This window comes from Acomys minous (assembly GCF_964271855.1).
Source record: "Acomys minous genome assembly, chromosome: 7".
Taxonomy (NCBI): domain Eukaryota; kingdom Metazoa; phylum Chordata; class Mammalia; order Rodentia; family Muridae; genus Acomys; species Acomys minous.
The window spans coordinates 124,912,159-124,935,935 of record NC_140488.1 but is presented as its reverse complement, the minus strand read 5'-3'; the positions used below and the strand labels follow the sequence as shown (position 1 = coordinate 124,935,935).

Genomic DNA, 23,777 nt, shown 5'->3' with positions numbered 1-23,777 from the left:
AGGTCTCCCCCTCCAGGGGACATGGTCAAATATGGGGCACCAGAGTACGTGTGAAAGTCATACCCTACTTTCCACTCAACTGTGGAGAATGTCCTGTCCATTGGCTAGATCTGGGTAGGGGTTTGAAGTTTATGGCCTGTATTGTCCTCGGCTGGTGCCATAGTTTGCGCAGGACCCCTGGGCCCAGATCCGCCCATCATAATGTTCTTCCTGTAGATTTCTAGGACCCTCTGGATCCTTCTATTTCCCCATTCTCCCATACTTCTCTCACCTAGAGTCCCAATAGGATGTCCTCCCCTCTGTCCCACTTTCCTGGTAACAGGTGGAAGACACAAAAGAGGCCTATAGGGTCTAACATTCTTAAAAGTGTCCTGTCCTTGTTATATGGTGGTACGATGGATGCAATTTTCTGAGGCAGGATCTTGACACATAGCTGTGATGGTTGCTCCTCACTGTCAATTTGACTGGATTTGTAATCACCTAAGAGATGTACTTCTGAGGATGGCTGTGACGCAGTTCCCAGAAACATTTGCCCTAAGTGGAATGTGGGTGACACTATCCCATGAAATGTATAGCCCTGGACTGGACTCAAGGCAAAGGGAGACTGAAGAGCATGAGCATTCATTTCTGTTTGCCATCTGCAGGCCCCAGGTGATCACTCACCTCCTATTTCCACTGCCGTGTCTCCCCATGGCTCTTCCTGCCATGATGACTCCTTTCAAACCAGAAACAAAAGTAAACCCTTGCTTCTTGCCACACTGGTGAGAGAACTGACTAATTCAGTAGCTCTAGCTGCCATGAAACTATTAGCCCAGACTGGCTTTACTGGACTCCCGTTTCAGCCTCCCAAGTGCTAAGATTATAGGTATAAGGCACTATAACTGTATTTATTTTTTCTTTTCCTTCATTGTTTCTTAGAGTCCCTCTAGTCCAGACTGGCCTTGAACTTACTATGTAGCCAAAGGCCCATCTTGAACTCCTGCTTCTCCTGCCTGTGCCTGCCCACCTCCCCGCAAGTGCTGGAATTATAGGATGTGAATCCATGCAATGCTATGGATTGAACCTGCTCTTTCATGGATGCTGGGCAAGTGCTCTATCAACTGAGCTGCATGCTTCCCTCCCCCCTTTCAGTCTTGCTATGTAGTCCTGACTGGCTACATAGCAATTCTGGAATAGAAACTCTGTTCCTTCTTCAGCTTCCTAAGTGACAGAATATACATAGGAGTGCATCACTATGTCCAGCCAGGTTCATCTCCCACCCCCATTTTTTTTTGTGTGTGTGTTTGTGCATGCATGTATATATATGTTTATGTGTGTGTATGTATGTATGTACATACTATATTACATCATGAGTATATTATATAGAGGGCTGAAATCGAAGTTAGCAATAGTTCTGAATTTGTCTTCCACTTTATTCGTTGAGGCAGGGTCTCTCAATCAAATCTAGAGCTCTTGATAATGATTAGCCATCTCATATTTGTGTGTGTGTGTGTGTGTGTGTGTGTGTGTGTGTGTGTGTTATGGGAACCTAAATTCTGGTCTGCATGCCTGTACAGCAAATGCTTTAATTATCTTCCTAGTCTCCGTGTCATTTCTTTTCTTCTAAAGATTTATGTCTTAGTATTTGCCTGCAAGCTGCCACGTGAATCCCCCAAATGCCTGGTGCCTGAAGAGGCTGGAAGATAGTTGCAGATAGGTGTGAACCGTCATATGGGTGTTGCTAATGAAGCCCGGGTCCTCTAGAAGCGCAGCAGCCAGTGCTCTTAATCACTGAGCCATCTCTTTAGCTCAGCCCTGCATCATTATTAAATAAAATGTTTTGTTTTGGTAAATACCTTGGTGAAATTGTATCTATCTGGTTCTCACCATTTCCTTGCATCTTAAATCCTTACAACACACACACACACACACACACACACACACACACACACACACACACACACTCCTTGCAAAGTATTGCAGTTTAAAAAGTATTACACTAATGGCTTGACTGATGGCTGGCACTTCCAAGTAGCTTCTGGATAGGAACTAGTCACAGGAAATACCAAAGCAGGACTAATAAACAGATTAGGGATTTCAGCTTTACCTCATCAATGGCCAATGGCTTATCAGGCTCATATAATGAAGTCTAGCAAGGTTTAGAGTTCAAGAGCCCCAAACAGAGGTGGCTCTTGTAGATTATGCCATTCAACTTTTATCAGGCAATTCTTCAGTATCCTTTATAATAAACATGCAAAATTTTCCTGAATTCTCCATAAGACGCTGGAAGCTAAGGAGGTCTTGAAAACCTTTAATTAGATGGCCTATTGTTTAGAGGCACAGTTAAAAAGTGGAGCCTCCCCGTGCCTTGACTGAGCAGAACAGTGGAGACCGCTCTGGAGGCCTGGGTGGAGGTGAGCTGGCCCTGAGGCATGAGTGCATTAGAGCTGACCCTGTGCCCGTGTCTAGCTAGAGTAGTGCTGGAGAGCTCACCTGATGGTGCAGATAAGGGAGAGCCAGCAAACTGGCCAGCTCAGCTACCACCCAGACCCAGACCCAGGCCTCATGCTAAAATCTGTATCATCTTTAAATGGTTGGGACACATGAAAGGGTCACTCCTGCCGATCTAAAGCTGCAGGATCTCCATGACACGGCAGAGGGGAGGAGTCCTAGTGAGGATCCAATATTCATGATGCCAGAGAAACAAGACCAGTAACTCATTGCAATGAACATTTGCAAGTGAAAAATGTATGGATAGGATATACTGTGGGGCACACTGTGACATACTACAGCTTCCATGAGGAGATGTTTTCTATGCTTTGGTTTTTGTTGTTAGTTGTGATATTTTATTTTGGAGGGGAGGTTGCAAGGGCAGAAGGGGAGGGTGGATCCAAGGGGATGGGGAGATGAGAGGGACTGGGGTGCATGGTCATAAAGCTCACAATCATAATGTTAAAACAAAGGAAAAAGAAAAAAAGAACCTTGGGATTTGTAATCAGCATCTGTGGGAGGTGGGGTACAAACTTTGGGACAATCTCAGCCTGTGGTGATGTGACAATCTACATGCAGTATGGCAGACTTGGAGGTCAGCTGGCATACACTGTAGATGGGTTTCCTTGCTTGATGTGTGCAGAAGCAACTCAAGATACCTGGTCAGTATCCGTGTCAACTCACAGTAAAGGAAAAACTGAGCTTACATTTCAACTCAGAAACTTTCTGGCCTGGGCTATGTGTTGGGGATGGTGAGTGGTACATGCCTGTAGCCCCACCACCTGAGAGGCTAGGGCAGCAGTGTTGGGAGTTCAAGGTCTACTTGGGCTACAGAGTGAGGTCCTGTCTTTTCCAACTCATTCTCTTCCCTAAGACCAGAGTAAAAGGGAACCAGTTGGCCAGAAATGTAGACTCACTTAGACATACTCACACTGTACAAAAGGCCCACTGAACATCCCTCTTAGGAATTTGAGATCACTCTGGACAGTTGGATTCCTGTTAGAAAATGTCCTCTTCAGTTCAGGTTAGCACCAACAAGTGCGACACCGTGCACTCATTCAGGTCAAACAACCCAAAACAGATAAAAATACGAAATGGAAAAAGTGTACTCTTTTTCTAACACATCACAAGTTAAAAAAAAAAAAACAACCACAAAATTTCAGAAAAGAATGACTTTTGACATCAAAGTAGCCAAAAAAAAAAAAAAAAAAAAAAAAAAAAAAAAGAAGCAGGAAAAGAACCAACTATATACAGTTTGGGTTGTTTTCATGTTTTATTTTCTAATTGTAGTTTGCATCTGATTTTTGTTACATTGTTTCACACGGTGGGAAAGGAATCTATAGCAAAAGGACTCATTAAAGCATAAAAATGACACATTACCATAGCCAGCAGTATTAGTAACAATAAACTTTCTCTGAAGAAATATAGAGCAGTTGGTATTCTATAAAATAGCTTCAAGCAACTTTGAGACTCCCACCTGCTGAATTAAATAAGGGTGGCGTGGCAGCAATTGTAGTGTCCACATAACAAATATATATTCTACACGTTCCTTTAATCACAGGAATTAAAAGACTGCAAGCGAAAGACATGGTACACAGTGAACACAGGAGACATGCACCTTCTTACACCATCCTGGATTTCCATGTGAAAAGCAGAGGCCAAGTATGTCATACATACAAATGTCTCTGTTATTAACACTCCAATAATTCTATATGTGCTGTTAGCATCACCACATCCCAAGCCAGGCTTGTGAAGTTGAGACAAACTGGAAAGGTATTGGTGAATAGTTAGTTGGTAGAGAGCTGACTTGAGGTTGGGTTACAGGACAACTGACTCTGGGGCCCATGGTCTTCCTTTTCTAGTCTCTCAGTTGCTCAGTCTAGCATTTTCTTACGCTTGTAATACAACTTCATTCAGATTTTGTTTTTTTCTGAACAAGGATGGAAAATGATGGTTTAAAGTAAACAGCAAACATAAAGGTAAGTGTGTAAAGTCTGTGGGAGTCCTACCAGTATATAAATGAAACTTACCCTTACTGCGCAGGATTAATACCACACATTGATACAAATCCTTTAAATCTTTATGAAAGGCAGGTAATGGACAGAACTGTCTCCATTCTGATACTTTAACTGTAAAGCCACAGTTTACAGTGGACATCATTAAATCTGTACAGAATACAAATTGAGTAGAAATCTAGCTATTTAAAACATGCTTTTACCTATTTGATTATTCAGTTACTCTGCAGTCAACACTGACAGTTTCTATTAAAGATGTGGTTCAACATGGTAATTTAAAGTTTACTAAGACAACTGAGATTAACATTACAAGTCACAAAAATCTTTAGGCGACAACTTATAGCCACGACTCCATACATGGGATGAGTAAACTCATGGCTATTTTCCAATGGAATATAAAAACTCCTATCGTGAATACTTTGCAGTCTCCTAAAAGTGGTTCCCTTAAAAGGTAGATGCTTAAGAAAGATTCAACAGGCAACAACTCAATCCTGGCAAGTCTTTTTATATGGGCACTGGTGTGGTTCCATAGCCACTTTAGCAACACACCACGTCATGCTCTAACTGGAATAAACTACATGAAGAACACAACCCCCATCACACTGCTTTGTTTATGGGTGCTGGGGATCAGACAAAGAGTGGTGTGAGCCTATCAAATTGATTAGCATTGACACCATCTTAGCAGGAAGAGGTGTTATTCTAGTTGGGTGTGCTTGTACACACTTGTAAGCCTAGCATTTGGGAGGTAAAGGGAGATTAGAAGTTTGAAGTTGGACTCAGCTGTTGGCATTTTAGGGCCAGCCTGGGGTACATGTGATCCTGCCTAAAAAATAAAAAAAAGAAACACGCCCCCCCTCCACAAAACAAAAAACATCATTCTTACATTTCAAACATTTTATTTTTCTTCCTGGGCACTGCTTATAGAGTTATACTACAGGAGTCAAAACAAAAATAAAAAACAAACAAACAAACAAACAAAACAGTTTCCTTAAAGACCATTTCTATTCCTTATTTCAAATTAAATTGGATCAGTGAAACTATACAGCTCTCACACCAAATACACATCAAAGTACTTCCAGGTAACATTTGCATACTGGTGACAACTGTATTAACTATTTTAAATCAATGACTCCATATCCAGGATGTAAGAATATTCAATAATGCTGCCACTACTTAGGCAAGAAAAAAAAGATAAAAACCACCAGAAGGCATAGGAAATGGGGTCATGTGTGTGATTTCTAAAAACCTTTCAAATTATGTTTGTTATAGGAAGTAGAAAATCAACTTTTGAGCCGTATCACCTATGCAGAGTTCAAACACTGCTTGTAAAATAATGCATATGTATATACACTGTAAATTTAGCAAAAATGTTCTTTCGCTGGTTATTTTTTGAGACAGTGTCTTATATAGCCCTGGCTACTATCAATGGCAAATCCTGGGCTGGAATCATGGTTTATGTGACATCCAGCTGATGAAACACTTCTAAGGTACAGAGGTCTAATTACTAAGGAAGAAAAGTGCTCACCAAATGCCTCAGGGCTGTTTTCAGCCCTGTTCTCAGATGCATTCTGCCTAAGCAGAGGAATTCCACAGAAGAAGAAATACAGACTCCATCACTGCATCTTTCCTAACATTTTCATGGTACCCCAGATTCTGAAGCCAAGTGTGGAAACCTAGGAGACGACAAACCTAGAGAAGACCTCCTTGCTTTTGAAAGTGTGTGAAGGTACATTCCTTTGTATATTACTTTTCAGGAAGGAAAGACCTTCTAAAATCTAGTAGAATACAAGGTCCACAAGCTGCGTGATGGAGCTTAGTTCTCAGCTTGCATGGTTTCGGTGTGTTTACTGAGTCCTGGCTAGCTCAGCTTTAAATGTAGTAACTCCTAAATATAAGCAAACCCAAGTCCCTAGGAGAAAGAACGGGCTTCCCCATGGGTCCTCCCCAGACCGGCTACATAATAAAATTTTTCCTACTGTGAAGTCAGAGTAGAATATCCTTCCCAACATGCTATTCTTTTTTCAGCTATAGCTCTTTGATTCGGAAATAAGAAAGCATCTTTTCACTAAGCTTGTTATTTTTGAGACCTTATTTCAAAAGTAGCCTTAAAAAACAGTTTCTAAAACCATGTACCCACCCCAGGCTGGCCTTGAAATCCTGATCCTCCTGCTCGGACCTTACAAGTGCAGGATTACAGATCATGCCATTAAATCAGGCTGAAGTTTATTATTTCCTTATTTGCCACTCAGCTAGGGAAAAAGCCTGACAAAGCATTAATTTACGTTTTTGCTATGTAATATTTATATTGTTATGAACGTAAATCTTTACTTTCCTATATTTTACTTGTTTATAAAGCAATCAACAGCATAGCTCACGTAAATAAGATTCCTGAAAAAAAGAAATACTCCAACACAATCTTTCTGTTGGGTAAAAGGATTCTACACACATGATTAAAGCAATGTTTTCCTTGTTTGGGAAATTTCCTATACACACTAGTTGAGAAAAGAGACCATCTCAACAATTAAAATAGTATGTCCTATGTTAAGACAACTGAGCACCACCTAGTGTTCAATTTCTGCAACTACTGACCTTGATTCAAATTTGGCATTAAAAACGAGTTTCTAAAAACATTTTAGAGCCAGGTGGTGAACACTTTTAATATGAGAGCTTGGGAGGCAGACTTTGTGAGCTCAAGGCCATCCTGGTCTACAGAGTGAGTAACAGCCAGGGCCACACAGAGAAACCTTGTCTCAATGCTGCACAAACAAACAAAAACAAAAAACGCCAAAACAATTTTGCAAATGCCTTTCCTCCCCAGTAAGCTGATGACTGCAAAATAAAATCATGAAAAGAACTTACATGGTATCAAAACTAGTATAAAAATAGCCACGTACTTAAATATGAAAAGCAGACCTACCGTTTTTGCCTTTAAATAGATTTCTGCCACGTGTGTGGTGGCACATCCATATGATCTCAGTACTCAGGAGGCTACTAAGGAAGGAGGGTCACAGCTAGTTTGAGGTCCACTACAGGACTACAGTGGACTCCAAGCTATCCTCATACAAAGTTAGACTCTGTCTTAAAATACAATAAAACAAAACACAGATTTCTGCCTCCATTTGTATCAAAATCTCTGGGCAAGTGGAATATACATAAAGATTGTACAGTCAACAAGTATGCAAAAGTGGGGCTTAATCATAATTTATAATGAGTACAAGGCAAATGGTTTATTCAAAAACATCTGTTTACTTACTGGAAGGGGGTCAAAGTAGGAAAGGCAGTAACTGTATTTTTTTTTCTTACATGGTCTTGAGTACCATTAACTCAAATGAACATAATGGGCTTAGCCTATCAGTTACGATATTATCAGTTTTGAAAGACCTTACTATCAAATCCAACCAAGTCTGCCTCAACAAATTACAATCAAGTAGCGAAAACTTTTCCTTTAAGTCTACAGCCAGATTCCAAACTTGCAAAACAATCTTCAGAGAGACTGGAATGTAAAATGCTGAGCCCATTTTAGATCTGAAAGAGAAAAGAACATTAAGTCAAAGGGAAAATTCTAAAAAGATCCTTGACATGTGTACATTCATGTGTGTTACTGTGGGCTCAGTGCCAGGGGAGCTAGCTTGGAGGGAATCCAATGTCATTTGCTAGCCTCAGTAGATACCCATACACATAAACATATATAACCTTTAGGAAACTAACATGTATCATGTAAAATATTATGAAGGTCAGAATTTCTAAAAGTGAGTTATAATTGAGACAAGCTTCCATGTAGAATTCTCTCTTCAGACTGAGTTGATGTCTTTTCCTATATAACCTGTGCCATTTCCCTCATTCATAGACTGTTAGGATCTTAGAATTCTTTTCTTGAGAATGCTTACTGCTCATGGAGAGGACCCTGTTTTGGTTCCCAGCACCCACACAAGGCAGCTCACAACTGCCTGCAACTCCCACTCAAGAAAATCGAACACCCTCTTCTGGCTTCTACTGGCACCCACACATGCGCGCGCGCGCGCACGCACGCACACACACACACACACACACACACACAAATAAAACAAAATGTTCCTTTTTAATTTAAGAAGTAAAATAAAAACTCAAATAACCAGCACAAAAGGAAGGAGACAGCAAACTTTATCAGCCACTAAGCTGTCTACCAGCCCTGATTTGAGACTCTGTATTTTAGGAGTAGCAGTAGACAAGAGGGATCATGACTAGTTCTTTTTATTTTTTGTAAATTTTAAATTTTATTTTTTAACTTGTTTTATTAATTTATTCAGATTACATCTCAATTGTTATCCCCTCACTTTTATCTTCCCGTTCCTCCCTAGCTCACTCTTTCACCCTTTTCCTCTCCCCTAGGTCTGTGACAGAAGGGGACCTCCTTCCCCACCATGAGGTCATGACTAGTTCTTTTAAGAACAGTTAGTCCCAGGACTCAGTGAGGCAGAGGCAGGTGGAGCTCTGTAAGTTCGAGGCCAGCCTGGTCTACAAAGCAAGTCCAGGATAGCCAAGAATCAACAGAGAAGCCCTGTATTGAAAAAAAAAAAAACAAAAACAAAAAGACCAATTCCTTCACCACCACCAAAGTTAAGTATGTCTTGATCTTTTTCGTCACATGAGTACAGATAGAAAACTTTTAAACTCTTAGAAAAGAGTTGGAGAAATGTCCTCAAGAGATACATCAAACTCTTTAAAAAACAAACAAACAAACAAACCAACCAAGGCACAGTTCATGGGCCAGGAAGAAGCAAGGATGCTTGCTACCAAGCCTGAAGCTCTCTGGAACCTACATAAACTGACCTCTATGTGCATGCCCTAGCATGAGTGTACTTGCTCATCCATCCATACACCCAAAATAAATAAATGTTTCAAACAATGTAAATTTTGGGGGTAGACACGGCTTGATGGTTAAAACTGTTTATTGCTCTTGCAGTTTTGTTCGTGGCATCCACACTGGGTGGATCACAACTGCCTTTAATTCCAGGTCCAGAGGATCTGATGCCCTCCCTCTTCTGGTCTCCATGGACAGCTCACCTATACACCCGAGGCACCTAACTCACACATAATTCACATAAGGAAAAAATGATATAAAAAAATGGAACATAAATTCAGCATCATCCTTACCTTCACAGACCTGTCTGTGGCTTTCTATGGTTTGTTTTCTTTCCCTCTCCTCCACTTTCTGAATTACTAGCTAACTACTCAGGACCTTGTACATGCTAGGGACGTACTCTACCACTGAGTTATATTATATGGCCTTTGCTCAAGATTTTGTAATTTCTTAGTATAAGCATCAACAATTTTGGATTAGCATCTAACTCACAACATATAGTTAGTGTATGTTCATTCTACTGCCAGAATACAAGTAACAATTTAGAAAAAGAACGTTTTGCTGGGAGTGACAGCGCAAGTCTTTAATCTCAGCACTTGGAGGAAGATGATCCTGTGACTTTGAAGCCAGCTAGCCTCATAATAAGAAAAACAAACACCACTACCACCCCCCCCCCCAAATCTCCAAAGGAAGCTACATTTAAAAAAATGCTTTCAAAAAGTCCAATTGTGAAGTATGCTTTAAAATGTTTATTTTATGTGCCTGGTGACCTCAGAGACCAGAGGAGGTATGAAGTGCCCCTGGAATTGGAGTTATATACGGGTGCTGGGTCTTCTGGAAGAGGAGGCAGTGCCCTTAACCACTAAGCCATCTAGCTCTCCAGCCCTAAAATGTTTTCCTAAAGGTATTGAGTGAGGCTGAAGAGATGGCTCGGCAGCTAAGAGCACTGGGTACTTTTCCAGAGGATCAGGGCTCACTTCCAGCACCCACATGGCAGCTCACACGTGCCTGCAACTCCAGTTCCAGGGCTTCTGACACTCGTACCCCACCCATATTCTCTAAAACACCAATGTACATAAAAATCTTAAAATGTCTTTAGTTTTACTATTTTATAAATATAGGTGTGTTTGTGAACAGAGGTTAGAAAAACTCTACCCAGCCTCTGGAACTGGAGTTATAAGCAGTTATGAGCTGCCTGAAGTGTATTAACTGATAAACCATTTTCTCCAGCTCCTAAAATGTTTTTGTTATGACAGTACCATGTTCAAAGCTAGGTGTGGTGCAAGGTATTGCTATGTAGCTCTGGCTGGCCTGGTATTTGCTTTGCAACCCAGGGTGACCTCAAATTGGCAGCAATCACCTTGGCTTCAGTCTCCCAATTACCAGGATTATAGGTATATGCTACCACACCTTGCTTACAGTTTGACCTCTAAATAATTCTTATGACTTAACCAATGGTTAAGTCTCAAAATACACTTTTATTGGTATATATTAATGGTGCTAAAGATAGTTTTCATTGCAACGTTCAAATATGCACAAACATTTTGTCTCTACCCAATATTCACCTACTATCCTTTTATCTCTCCACCTTGATCTTCCTCCTTATAAACAGTGCCTTAAGTCTTCAATAGTTATTAATTCACAAATATACCTGTCAGATGTATTGAACCCTAGGTTGAAGATGATGCTCCAACGTTATAGAGAGTTTTGGGTGACTGTTCAGGCAGCAAATTGTCCTTAACATCTTCTCATTTTGTAAACTGCTACCTGGCACTCCCCGTTTACTCAGATAATTAATTTTATTTCTTTTCAAGTCTCTGATGGGGTTGAAAACCAGATAGTTTAGCTTGACAATTAAGATTAGTTGTTTAAGGGTTAAGGGGATTTTAGGTCTAGATAGATGTTGATAATGACAAAATATGATAGATATTGATTTACATTCAGAATTTTAGACATACCAAGACAGGAAATATGTTTTCTTCAAGGCTGCCAAATATAAATAGTCCAAACACTATGAATGTAACATTTATATAAACCTTGATTGTTTGTGGTTCTTCTTTCTGTATGTAGTTTTTTGTATATATGTGTAATAATATAAATGTTATGTTAAAAAGCAAAAATAAAAGTAATTAAAAAAAATAAACAGTGCCTTTACTTTCTTTCTTTTAAAAAGATGTATTTATTTATTATGTATGTAGTGCTCTGCCTGCATGTATGGCTGCACATCAAGAAAGGGCATCAGATCCCAGCATAGACGGCTGTGAGCCACCAGGTCCAGGACCTCTGGAAGAGCAGCTAGTGCTCTTAACCTCTGAGCCATCTCTCCAGCCTCTAGTACGGGAATTTAAGGGAAAGGGTTAGTATCTTTGTATGTACCTCATGAACAAAAACTAGGAAAAGCAGGCTGTGTCCGTCTACTTACATCATCGATGTCTTCATCATCATCCCCAATGTCATCAAACTGAATTTCATCGTCATCTCCAGGACCAAATGTATCAGTTTCATTGATTTTAGCTAAAAAAAAAAAACACACAGCAAAAAATACTGTTAATATAATAAAAATGTTGACTTCCAACTTTCTACTGATTTTGCTATAAGGAGCAAGATATTAAAACACGAAGAGTATTTTACTTTTCTTTTGTTCACAATGGCTATTGAGCAAGGCAAGGTCTAATTATACTAACACTGAAGCAATTACCCCTTTCAGGTATGCTCCAAAAGTTTATGTATATACTAACAACTTTATTTCCTATCTCAAAACCAAAACCAAACAAAAGTTACTGTAGGAGGGAGAAAGATTTGAGGAGTCATTACTGGCCTTGATATTAGGGATGGTTTCAAGTGTCCAGAAAACTTAACTCCTGATCAAAGTGGACCATACAGAAACAACCAACCAAACAAACCAAGAAACAAAAACAAAGGAGAAGAAAAGAGCAACTGATGACCACAGATCATTAATTAGGAAGAACCATCTGAGAAAATCATGCTTTTCCCTAAGGAATTAAAAGGAATTCGGCATGCTACCCCATCTCCAAATGCCTTACTCTTTCCTAGATCAGAATGGCAAGTTTATAATTCTTATTAGGGTCTTATAGTTTGTATTTTGAAGGGGAAAACAAAGAATAAAAATTCCTACAGTAATGTATAAGGACGCAATAGATTAAAAAGTGACATTCCCTAAAATCTCATACTACTTAGTCACTACTCTGTATATTTACAAACATAAATGGGGTATTTTTCAGTAGTGCCAGTGATTCAACCAAGGTTTTGTGCTTGTCAAGGTGGCCACTACTGAAGTGTATTGCACCACCAACCTTCCTCGAAGGAGTCTTAAACTACTACAATAATTTTAAGATTTAAGAATTGTAAAATTTAAGATTTTAAATTTCCTTTGGCTGGTACTGTAATTTCTCACCAAATACACTCAACAGGAATAGAATTTTAGCAATTTCTTTCCTATGGTATGTAATATGAAGTACAAGCAGGCATCCTTATCTGTAATCATGTACATATCAACATAAGCAGGAGCATCTGTAAACATCGACAAACTATCACTCCTTGCCTACACACCAGCAGAGGACCCAAACACCACATGACAAGTTAATAATGCGGCCGTTACCATGTTCTGGGAGCTCGCCATATGCCTTGAGACTTCTAGCTTCATCTGCGTTGTATTTTAAGATGACATCGGCTTTGTTATCCTTAAAACGAAAACAAGTCATTTTCAGATCCGATGATACCACACTATTATCTGTTCTGTCGTAAGTTACTTTAAAATTGAATTTAAAAAATGAAATCTCAATGTTTTACTATAGAATCCTACCTTCGTTTAATTCAGAAGTTTTAAGAACACAACTGAGCAACAATTAAAAATTCAGGAAAAATAAAGCTCGTATCTCTAACATCAGAACGACACAGACTTAATCTTTTATATTACATTTATGCCTTAATCAGAAGCATAGATGCTCCCCCTGGGATAATATACAGAGTGATCAACACAGTCAAAGACTGAGACATAAACTAAAGAATTTAAGAAATGTGTATATAGCTGGGCGTGGTGGTACACGCCTTTAATCCCAGCACTCGGGAGGCAGAGGCAGACAGACTGTTGTGAGTTCAAAGCCAGCCTGGTTTACAAAGTGAGTCCAGGATAGCCAAGGCTACACAGAGAAGCTCTGTCTCGAAAAACCAAAAAAAAAAAAAAAAAAAAAAAAAGTATGTGCATATACACACATGTATGTGTGAGTACCTATGGAAGTAGAAGGGGACATCAGATCCCCTGGGACTGGAGTCCCTGGGTTGGAGCCACCTGGTATGAGTGCTGGGAACTAAACTCTCGTCCTTTGCAAGAGCAGCCAGCATTTTGAACTGCTGAGCCATCTCTCCAACCAACTGTGATGATCAATCTTGTCAATCTCATAGGACTTAGAATCACAAGGAAAAGAAATCTTTAGGTCTTTCTGTGAGTGAGTTCCCTTAAGGGGTGCAAAATGGCTGCTTCACTTTAAGGGCATTGTCATGTAAACTAGCACTTTTAAGATTGTGAAAAGTATACAGAAAGAAGGGGGCAGATAGCAAGAACCTGAGTTTTTTTCTTAAATCTTCTTTTTAGATGTATTTATGAGTATGAGTGTTTTGCCTGGATATATGTGTGCCAGCACATGTGTGCCTGGTACCCATAGATTCTCCAGAAGTGGAGCTATTGATGTGATATTGGTGGTGAAAACTGAACCCGGATCTTCTGTAGGAGTCAGTACTCTTAACTGCTAAGCCAGCTCTCCAGCCCCAAGAACTTACACTGCTTCCAAGCTCCCAGAAGACAGTAATGCCACAATCTTTCTGGACCACTCTCTTAGTGGCATTGGCCAGAGAAAGGATCATGGGAAATTAGAGTCAGTGTTAAGCCTGTCTGAATTTTGGTGTCTTTTCGAACAAGGAATTATTCTTCCTTTTTTTAGGGTTACTGTTAAGATCAAAAAGAACAAATGGTTTATGAATTTGGAGCAGCTTTTCTTAACCAAAGCACTAATGATATTTCTCAGCCAGCTCATCTTTATTCTGGGATGCTGTGCATTAGAGGGTGTTCCACATCACTAACTACCCCAGACCCTCACCCCAACACCACCTATGCCCCTCTCAAGTGCCAAATCACATACAGAGAACCCTATGGTTTGAAACAAAGATGTCAACTCTTTAATCTGGAACACAAAAGCAAAATACTAACAAAAACTAACTATGATGAAAGGCAAACAAATAGATATGTATTAAAAAGGGGCCAGTCATAGTGGTTGTAATGCCAGTGTTTGGGATGGGGGCAGGGCCAGGGGCAGGAGGATTAGGAACTCAAGGTCATCTTCAGAGACCCAATCTCAACACAAAGTGGGGGACAGAGATTGATCAGCTGCCTCAGGTTCCTGCTGCTATGTCTCCTGTGATGGACTGTTTCAAACTGAGCTAAAATAAACCCTTCCTTCCTTTTGCCTGTGTCATAGCAATTCAAAAATGAATGTACGAGGCTGTATGCCATTTGTGGGAATATAACTAGATTCATTCAGCTGTAAAACCCTACAATAATGGCTCTTAGATTTTTAAAGATCTATAAAGTGAAAAAGAAAAATTGGAGGACAATTTAAAAAAATAACAAAACCACTACATATAAGTATCATTCATTCTAAACGGGGGAACTGCAAATACTAAAGACAGAGATCATTTTTCTTTATAAACACTGAATGTTCAACTCCTTAGACTGCCACCTGGGAACCATAATGCCAGGGATACCGAGTATAATGCCCCAAACACAATGGGCTATTTATTAAGTTCAAGCAAATAAACAGCAAATTTGAAAGTAATGCTTTACCTGGTAGTCTCGGAGGCCCACCAATATGATATCTGAGGTATTTATCCAAACCTACAAAAGAGAAGTCACTGTGTAAGATATTTTAAATCAAGTGGAATCAAGAAATCCGAGAGATGACACACTTAAGAGAACAGGTGACGTCACAAGTTACCTGGGTATCTACTATGAAACCAGAAAAAAAAAAAGGTGGTGTTCTGAGTCTCTCTCTCTGTCTTCTACCCACCCAGAAGTACATGGCTTTCATGACCCTTTTCCTTTGTGAAGGACTGATAGTACCAAAATAAAACACTCCCTAACCCTGCACTCACTTTCACTCAGTGCTGGGACTGCCTGGAACCTCTTTAGGACTCCTTCAAACGGGAATAATTCTCCAGCTCTTCTTTCGTAACATCAACATTCTTAAAGACAGGCTATTTGGTTTTGAGCCTGGTCCTCAAATTATATTTGTTGGGTAAATATTTCCTAACAATTCAGATCCAAGCTAAACATTTTGGGCAGGAATGTAACACAGGTGAGGCAAATGATTCCCTAAATAATGTAATCTGTAAAGTTACTTCTATGGTCTCACACTGGACTTACCTTTATATTAGAATAAAACAAATGCCCATCCACTCACCTTTTTTCTTAGTTTCCCTCTGATGTGGCATAGCCTCTTTACGCCGTCGAAACACATTGCTTCTAATCGTCCGTTTCCCAGCATTTTGATGACCTGAGCATATTCTAAATGGATGGGGAGGGGAGAAAAGAGGTAAGAAACATTGCTCATGTTTTTTGATAAAAGCAACTTTATAAAAGTCCACTGAAGATTGACAAGAACACATGGTTGCATTTGTAAGGAACAGACATAGGAGAAATAGGAAATAAACAGGCTAGTTAATGGTTGAAGCAGAAATGACTTTGTAATACGTAACAAACTGGGTCTGTTATTAGATGAGTAAGGAGACAGACGACTGCCCTTGTGACCATGCTCTCTTTCCAGAGATGAAAGGTGTGCCAAGTCCCAGGATGTATACTACGCCTCATAAATCTCACATTCACATCTTCACCTGCTTCATATCTTTATTTTTCCCTCTTTGAATCTTTACCGAAATCTCATGGAAGTTTCAGGACAAGCACTGGGAAGGTTAATGATATCCAGGCTAAATTGGCATAACAGTAATTATTCTTAGAAAGCCAGAATCACCTTTTACTTGGGTAACATGCCAAATTCTTTTCTTTTTCTTGAGCTGGGACATTGCCACATAGCCTGGGTTAGCCTGGAACTCAGGAGATCCACAAGCCTGTCTCTCTGCCTCCTGAGGGTTGGGATTAAAGGGGTTTGGCCTAAAATGCCAAATTCTTAACCAGCATCTTTCAAAAAAGGAAAACCCAAATGTCTGTACAAATAAACTCAGACACTAACAGGCAGGCAGCCAGGACTCTAGTCTCTTAGGCAGAAAATGTTTGATTGCCAGCACAGGAAACCAAATCTAAAAACCTAACAAGAGCCCAACGTATCCAACCTCTTACCTTGTCCATCCTCCTTGAAGACCAGCTCTCGCTTTTCAGATTCATTCTCATTCTTTCCTCTACGTCTGTTTTTACCTCCTTTTCCTAGTGGTTTGTTAAAAGAAAGAAAAGGTATCAATTATCTGTAAAAGGAAAAGTGTTAAACATTGCTTAACAGATTTAGAAAATCATCTTTTTTGTTTTGGTTTTCAAGACAAGGTTTCTCTGTGTATTCCTGGCTATTCTCAAACTCAGAGATCTGGCTGCTTCTGCCTCCCAAGTGCTGGGAAGGTATGCACCACCATCAATCACCCAGCTAGAAAACTATCTTTCAAAGTTAATTAAATTTAAAAATTCACCTAATCTTGTTAATTATGTTAAACTTACAATGTTCAGGTGTTACCACATTACTCTCCCTACTCTTCATGGAATTCCTTTTGGGGATTTTGTATCTTAAGTAACATCTTTATTTTCTTCTTTTATTGAAAATACCTTTTTTTTTTCATATATTCTGATTCTGGTCCCACCCATGTCCCATCCCATATGGATTCACTTTCTGCCTCTCATGAGAAAACAATAGGTATCTAAGGAATAATAATAAAGTAAAATAAGACACAATAATGAACAACTTGGAATATGACAAAGCCAAGAAAAGCACAAGAAATGTATGTAGAGACATCCCATAAAACCCAAAAGCCATAATATAGACGTAAAGGAGCTGTGAAGTAAGGTTAAAAAAATCAAGCCCTGGCAGGACATTATGTGTTTGGAAAAAACCTCCAAAGATGCCACTGAGTTCCTTTTGTGTTGGCAATATACTGCTGGGCATGAGGCCTCCTCATAAGAGTGGTTGGATGACCACAGTGATCATCCTTCTAACTACTTTTTGAGAGTACCATCCGTTTCCTTGTCATATTCACCTTGAATATTGTCATTTATTCTCCACTACTTATTCACAAATTTCAGAGATCAAATAACTCAAACTTTTACCCACATTCAGCCCTTTCTCCTACTAGAGCTCTCATATTAAGGTCTTTCCAGAGAACTCTGTTGCCACAATCTTAACCACATAGGCCTCAGCCTTTTCTTTTCTTTCTGGAGACAGGATCTCACATTATAGCCCAAGCTAGCTGTGAAATTCGGGCAATCCTTTTTGTCTCAGTCCCCTGAATGCTGGGAGTACAAGTGTGAGGTACCATACTGGGCCCTAATAAATTTTACAACGCTACTTCAGTCATTCCTGACCTACGACGAAAGGAGAGCAAACAAAAAGATGGCAGGGGTGTGTGTGTGTGTGTGGAAAATGAAGTTACGGCTTCTAGAATGGAACATACTGGTTTTATGATGGCAGAAGATTAGTAACCTTGAGTGTCCAAACTTCTCTCTCTCTCTCTTTTTTTAACAAGGGAGAGCGCAAACACAGTCCCCTACCACCACAAATGATGCAGTCGAGCTTCCCGCATTTGGGGAAATCGCAGGGATCAGCACATCTGGAGTGCAATGGATAAGCCTCGCCCTGGGAAAACCACCTTCGTGATCATGGTCTCTCCCCTGCCAGGTAAGTATGAGAGCATCTAAACTTTATCTTGTAAAGTGCATCATACCCGAGATATCTGAAGTTTAAAAGCAAGAAGGTAACTGCCTCTAGAGCCTCTTTTAAAATGTATTTAATGTTTATGAGTGTTTGGTGTGCGTGTATGTCTGCCCATCACGGGTATTTCTGGTACCTAAGGAGGTACTAGAAGAGGACGTTGGATGCCCTGCAAATGGAGTTATGGACAGTTGTAAACTGCCATGTTGGTGCTGGGAACTGAACTAGGCACCTCTGAAGAGCAGCCAGTATTCCTAACTGCTGAGCCATCTCTCTACTCCTACATACTTTAGAGGTAAGCATATAAATTAGAAAAATAGGTATAGGGGCATTTCCCTGTAATCCTAGGTATTACACGCACGCATCAACACCTTCCCTTTTCTATTTTATTGCCATAAAATCAAATGCTCTTCAAATTCCCCTTTGAAACAATGAAGGCCAGTGGACCTTTAATTCCAGAGGCAGAAAGGGCAGATGTCTGTAAATTCAAGGACAGCTTGGTCTACATAGTGAGTTCTAGGACAGCCAAAGTTACATAGTGAGACCCTGTCCCAAACAAAATGAACAAAGACTGAAATGAGACCAAGCTTGAGTGTATGACAAAACAACAATAAAAAAAAATTAAAAAAAAAAAAAGTCCAGTGTGTACACATGAAGGATCTCTGCCTGTTTTGTGATTCTGGTCCCATCAAAGCCCTTCTGTCCTTCAGCAAAGGGTTCAGGGTCTCTCCTTGCGCCCTCCTGAAGAAGGGGTTGTGTTTTATGTTTTGTAAGTTACTGTCACTTGGGGCTCTGCAGCACATCTGTAGTTACATGATATGTCTCCCAGCTCTGTCTGGCAAGGGGGCATCCTGGGTTTTCAGGAGGCATTTCTGAAATGTTTCCCACTGCTGTTTCTTTAGGTTTTCTACAAGCTTGCTCTCTTTAGCTAGGTCTTTCTTCGTAGGAATTCTGCTTTTGTACATATTAGAAGGATTACTGTACTGCAACATGTGTCCCTACATGGGAACAGATGGTTCTTGTACAGCAGCTAGAATTTAATAACACCTTATTAACTTTTCATTGTCCAAACTTTTAATAAAAGTAGAAAGATTTTAAGAAAACGTAATAAAATCCAGGCGCAATGGCACACATCTTTAATGCCAGCACTTGGGGAGGCAGAGGCAGGGGCGTATCTCTGTTAGTTCGAGGCCAGCCTGGTCTACAAAACTAGTCCAAGACAGCCAAGGCTACACAGAGAAACCCTGTCTCTAAAAATAAAATAAAATAAAACAAAGTAATAAAAAGAACAACCATTCTTTTATTTTTTTAACTCCACTTTCTTTCTAAAAGATTTATCTAGTTAAGCTCAATCATAATTCTCAAATTCTTTAAACGACAGAGGTGTCTCAGAAATAAGCCCAGGTAGGGTATTTCTTAAAATACACTAGGCTAGTGACTAGATGTGATTTAGTCTAGAACTTTTGTCTCCTTGGAACCAAAGGGGAACCTACTATTCACCCAAGGGTGGAGTCACCACAAGGGAGGTGAGTAAGTCCAACAAATATTTATTGAGCATCTTTTAGGCTAAGTACTACTGAGGCAATGTGATTATGACTGACACCATTCCCACCCTCTTATGATTTACACCTAGTTTGGCAACTGGAAATGGAGTCACTAGAATTAAGGGGAGAGTAAGACACCTACCTCATGTACTGAGGTGATCCAGTTGCCACCTCAGAATAAGGAAGTCGACAAATAGGAATTTTAAATTTTGAACCTATCAACTCGTTCACAAAACCGTGACCAAGTACTCAGAGGTCTAACGTGAGTGGTGACAGGTACAAAGAGTAATTAAATTGACTCCCTGGAGCCAACTTTCAAGCAGAAAAGAGAACACTAGCAGGCATGGCGATCCCATGGATGAAGTATTGATGTGTGTGTACGGTGGTGGAGTACAGAGGGGAGCAGTGGCGGCAGAAGCTGGAGTTACAGGCTCGTGTGTGTGTGTGTGTGTGTGTGTGTGTGTGTGTGTGTGTGTGTGTGTGTGTTTCTGTCTGTCTGTGAACCTGTTATGAACTGCTCCTATGTGTGTGAACCTAATTTCATTTCTTACTCAGGAAGACATACATCTCTTCTGCCCAAAGAAAAATATTTTTGTTTTTGGAGACAGGGTTTCTCTGTGTAGCCTTGGCTGTCCTGGACTCACTTTGTAGACTAGGCTGGCCTGGAATTCACAGAGATCCACCTGCCTCCCGAGTGCTGGGATTAAAGGTGTGTGCTACCACCACCAGACTCCAAAGGAGATTCTTGAGAGCTGTGTAATGTGTTCCTTTCCTGTAGGCAATACAAGCTTTTCACTATTTTTTTTTTTGCTTGCACAAGTTTTGAGAAATTATGAGGACAATGAATATAGCAAGACTTTAATTTGGGGCTGCAGAGTGGGTTCCAGGCCAGCCTGGAAGCAGAGCAAAGGGATAGAATGCCGGGAAGTATTGATTTGATCCCACAAAATATATAAAAATGAGAATGGCCTCAGGAACGTCGAACTTCTAGTTAGAAATATTAGGCTCTTCATTTTTGGAAATCCCAAATTAAATGTACTCTCATGCCTGATAATTTGAGAACATTTGTTCCCAGAATGGAAGGTTTTTTGTTTTTTGTTTTTTCCATCACAACATATACACCATCTAAAGCAAAAGTGGAAAAGTTGGCTAAATATGGGTCAAGTGCTCTGGGGAGAAAAGTGAAGTCCCGTAAAGCCATGGAGCAAAATGATTCTCTTAAGAGATGAACTTTCAAAATGCATCGAAGTATTGGCCCACTGGCTACTAGGGAGCAGCCTCAACAGTACCAACTAAGTGTGCATAAAGAAGCCTATGGAGGAGGTACCAGATGGGCACGAAAGCGAGCAGGGCATCACCCTTTTTCAAAGTTTAGGCTCACTCCTAGGGCTTAACTCCCACGTGCAGGAAGCTCAAGCAGCCCGAGGCAGGTGTTCCCCCACGGGCCCCCTTGGCGCCGCGGTCAGTGTGGCGCGAATCAGGGGCGCAAGCCCACATTCTCACACAGGAGGCCCTACAAAAAATGGCGTCGTCTCCACCCCAATGTGACCAAACTGGGAACCAGGAGTAACTTCCCTACGCCCCTATCGAATCCTGAGTAAGACACAGAGAATGCAGCCAGAGGAGAGGCAAGGAAAGATGGCAGGAAGGTCACTGCGGCCTGGGCTGACCTCGAGGCCGCGAGCTGGGCCAGGGACGCCGGCTGGGAGCAAAGCTGCGGTCCCGGCGTCCTTACCTTTATTCTTGGGCATGGCGGCAAAGACTAGCTGGCAGCGTGTGGGATCGTGATCTGGAGGGCAGCAGGGATGGCGGTGACTCCGACGGGCGACGCTGAGAAGCGCGCCGGGATGCAGGCTGTGCGGGAGGCCGAGAAGCGTGCTTGGCTGAGGTTGGTCACCGGTGCTTCCGAGAGTCGCCCGTGCCCACGCTCGGCAGTGGCAAATGGCGTCGCGGCAGCGGGCTGAGCTTTTCCCCGCCCTCTTCCTCCCCCGCCTGCGGGGGCCGGCCTCCCGCCCTCCCTGGGCTCTAAGGCGCAGGCGTGGCCCAGAGGAAGCCTTTTGGTGGGAGAAAGGGGGGTGGGAAGGAGGCGGGAGGAGAAGCCTTCTGGGGTTTGGGGGAGGAGCTCACTGCCGCTGTAGGGCTTGCAGTGGGTGGAGTGAAGTCCTGCGTCACAGTGGAGGGTGGAGGGGAAATTGAGGTAGTGCTGGCTGCTGGCTTGGGAGCTCTCCGCTGCTTCCTAGCCAAGTGAGTCCTGGCTTGACAAGCTGCTGACTCATTAACCTCCTAGTTAGCAGAGTTTTAATGTGGCCCTTTCACCCGCCCAGTCAGGCTGCAAAGTCTGAGGCCTTTTTGTCATCCCTTTCCAAACTTTAATGGAATATTTGCATAGTACTTAAAACAACAACAACAACAACCTCCCCCCCTCCCCAAAAAACCCCCACCTCTATCTTCCCTAACTCTCTGTAGCCAGGTATGTTGTGTGTTAATAGCACTTAACAGAATGCCTGCACATAGTAGGTTGTTCAGCACACACGAGACAAAAGGAAGGGATGGATGCAAGCTGATCTTAGGGACTGAATCTCCCAAAATTCACGCTGAAGTTCTGACTCCGAATGCCTATGTATAGGACTGTATTTGGATATTAGGTCTTTAAAAAGACGATTAGATAGAAATGAAATCCTTAGACTTGACTGATGGCAAGCCAGTATGACTTGGAAAATGACATTAAACCAGGCATGGTGACATAGGCCTTGAATCCCAGCACTGAGGAGGCAGAGGAAAGTAAATCTCCATGAATTCCAGGACAGTCAAGGCTACATGGTGAGACCCTATCTCAAAAACAAAAACAAAAGGAAGGCAATTAGGCACCTCGGCATAATGAGGCATAAAGAGGAACACTTCCCAAGCCAGTGATCACTTGTAAGCCACAGAGATCCCAGAAAAAAACCAGACTTGTCTCTACCTTCACCTGCCTTGACTTGGAGCCTTCAAGACTGAGTAAAAGTAGTAGGCAGGCCTGGTAGTTCACAGCTATAATCCTCACACATGTGAGACTGAGGCAGAAGGATTGCTGCAAATCTGGGGGGAAAGCTGTGCTACATAGCTGTTAGTTCCAGGCTAGCCTGGGCTACATAGGGAGAGCCTGACTACAAAAGCAAACACCACAACCAAGAGAAAGTACATTTCCGATGTTTAAATAACTCCTTCTCTGGTTCTTTGTTCTGGCAGTTTCCAGCAAAGGAGTGCTGTGTAGCTACTTAAAGCAAATAGCTTCACTTCAAACAGGTTGACTTGGGCCAGCAAGATGGCTCAGTAGTTTAAAAGCGCTTATCAGGAAAGGCTGGCACCATGAGTTCAGTCCCTGGAACCCATGGAAGGACAGAACCAACTCCACAAAGCTGTCCTCTGACTGCCACACATACCCCCCATTCTCGTGATAATATGTACAAATACAAAGGTAGGCTTATCTTAAACAATCTTCCTGGAAACGTTAGCAATTTAACATCCTTTCTATAGGGAAGGAGACTAAATGACAGAGAAATAAGGTATGATTACCTAGCAGTACTTCTTTACTGTGGACATTTGGCAATTTCTGGACACACTTCTGATTGTCACCAGTGGAGGAAGGAATTAATGATACTTGAGTAGAGGCCAGAAATGCTGTTAAATCTCCTATAGCCCCTGCCCTTAGTAAAGAATTATCCAATTCGAAACAAGAATAGAACAGAGGCTGAGAAACTCATTAACAGATGTACTTCCCATAGTGTAACTAAAAGATGACAGGCGAATCTGGCCATGCCAGTGCATACTTTTAATCCCCGCACTCCAAGGCTGAGGCTGCAGCTGAATTTAAGGCCAGTTTGGTCTACATATATAGTGAGACCTGGTCTCAAAAAAGGAAAAACGACAGGTGAGTCAAAGTTCTGATTTTCTTTTATTTGCAATTTTGTTTGTTTGTTTGTTTTTGGCAACC

At 41.2% G+C, this 23,777-nt stretch overlaps 1 protein-coding gene across 1 annotated transcript; it reads right to left on the bottom strand.

Annotated features, from left to right (window-relative positions):
• Positions 1-3,723: 3,723 nt before the first annotated feature.
• Positions 3,724-21,878, bottom strand: EIF1AX (eukaryotic translation initiation factor 1A X-linked). The gene is made up of 7 exons (XM_084790642.1): positions 21,540-21,878; positions 16,691-16,774; positions 15,798-15,901; positions 15,182-15,232; positions 12,944-13,025; positions 11,747-11,838; positions 3,724-8,009 (listed from the first exon to the last, which is right to left on the bottom strand). The coding sequence occupies exons 1-7, from the start codon at positions 21,553-21,555 to the stop codon at positions 8,004-8,006; spliced, it is 435 nt and encodes a 144-aa protein (XP_084646768.1). The 5' UTR covers positions 21,556-21,878; the 3' UTR covers positions 3,724-8,003.
• Positions 21,879-23,777: the final 1,899 nt, after the last annotated feature.

Coding starts and splice junctions, on each gene's coding strand:
- EIF1AX (XM_084790642.1), bottom strand. Junction 15,902..16,690: donor CTTCAAGGAGGATGGACAAG/GTAAGAGGTTGG, acceptor CCATCCATTTAG/AATATGCTCAGGTCATCAAA. Junction 15,233..15,797: donor GAGGGAAACTAAGAAAAAAG/GTGAGTGGATGG, acceptor TCTCTTTTGTAG/GTTTGGATAAATACCTCAGA.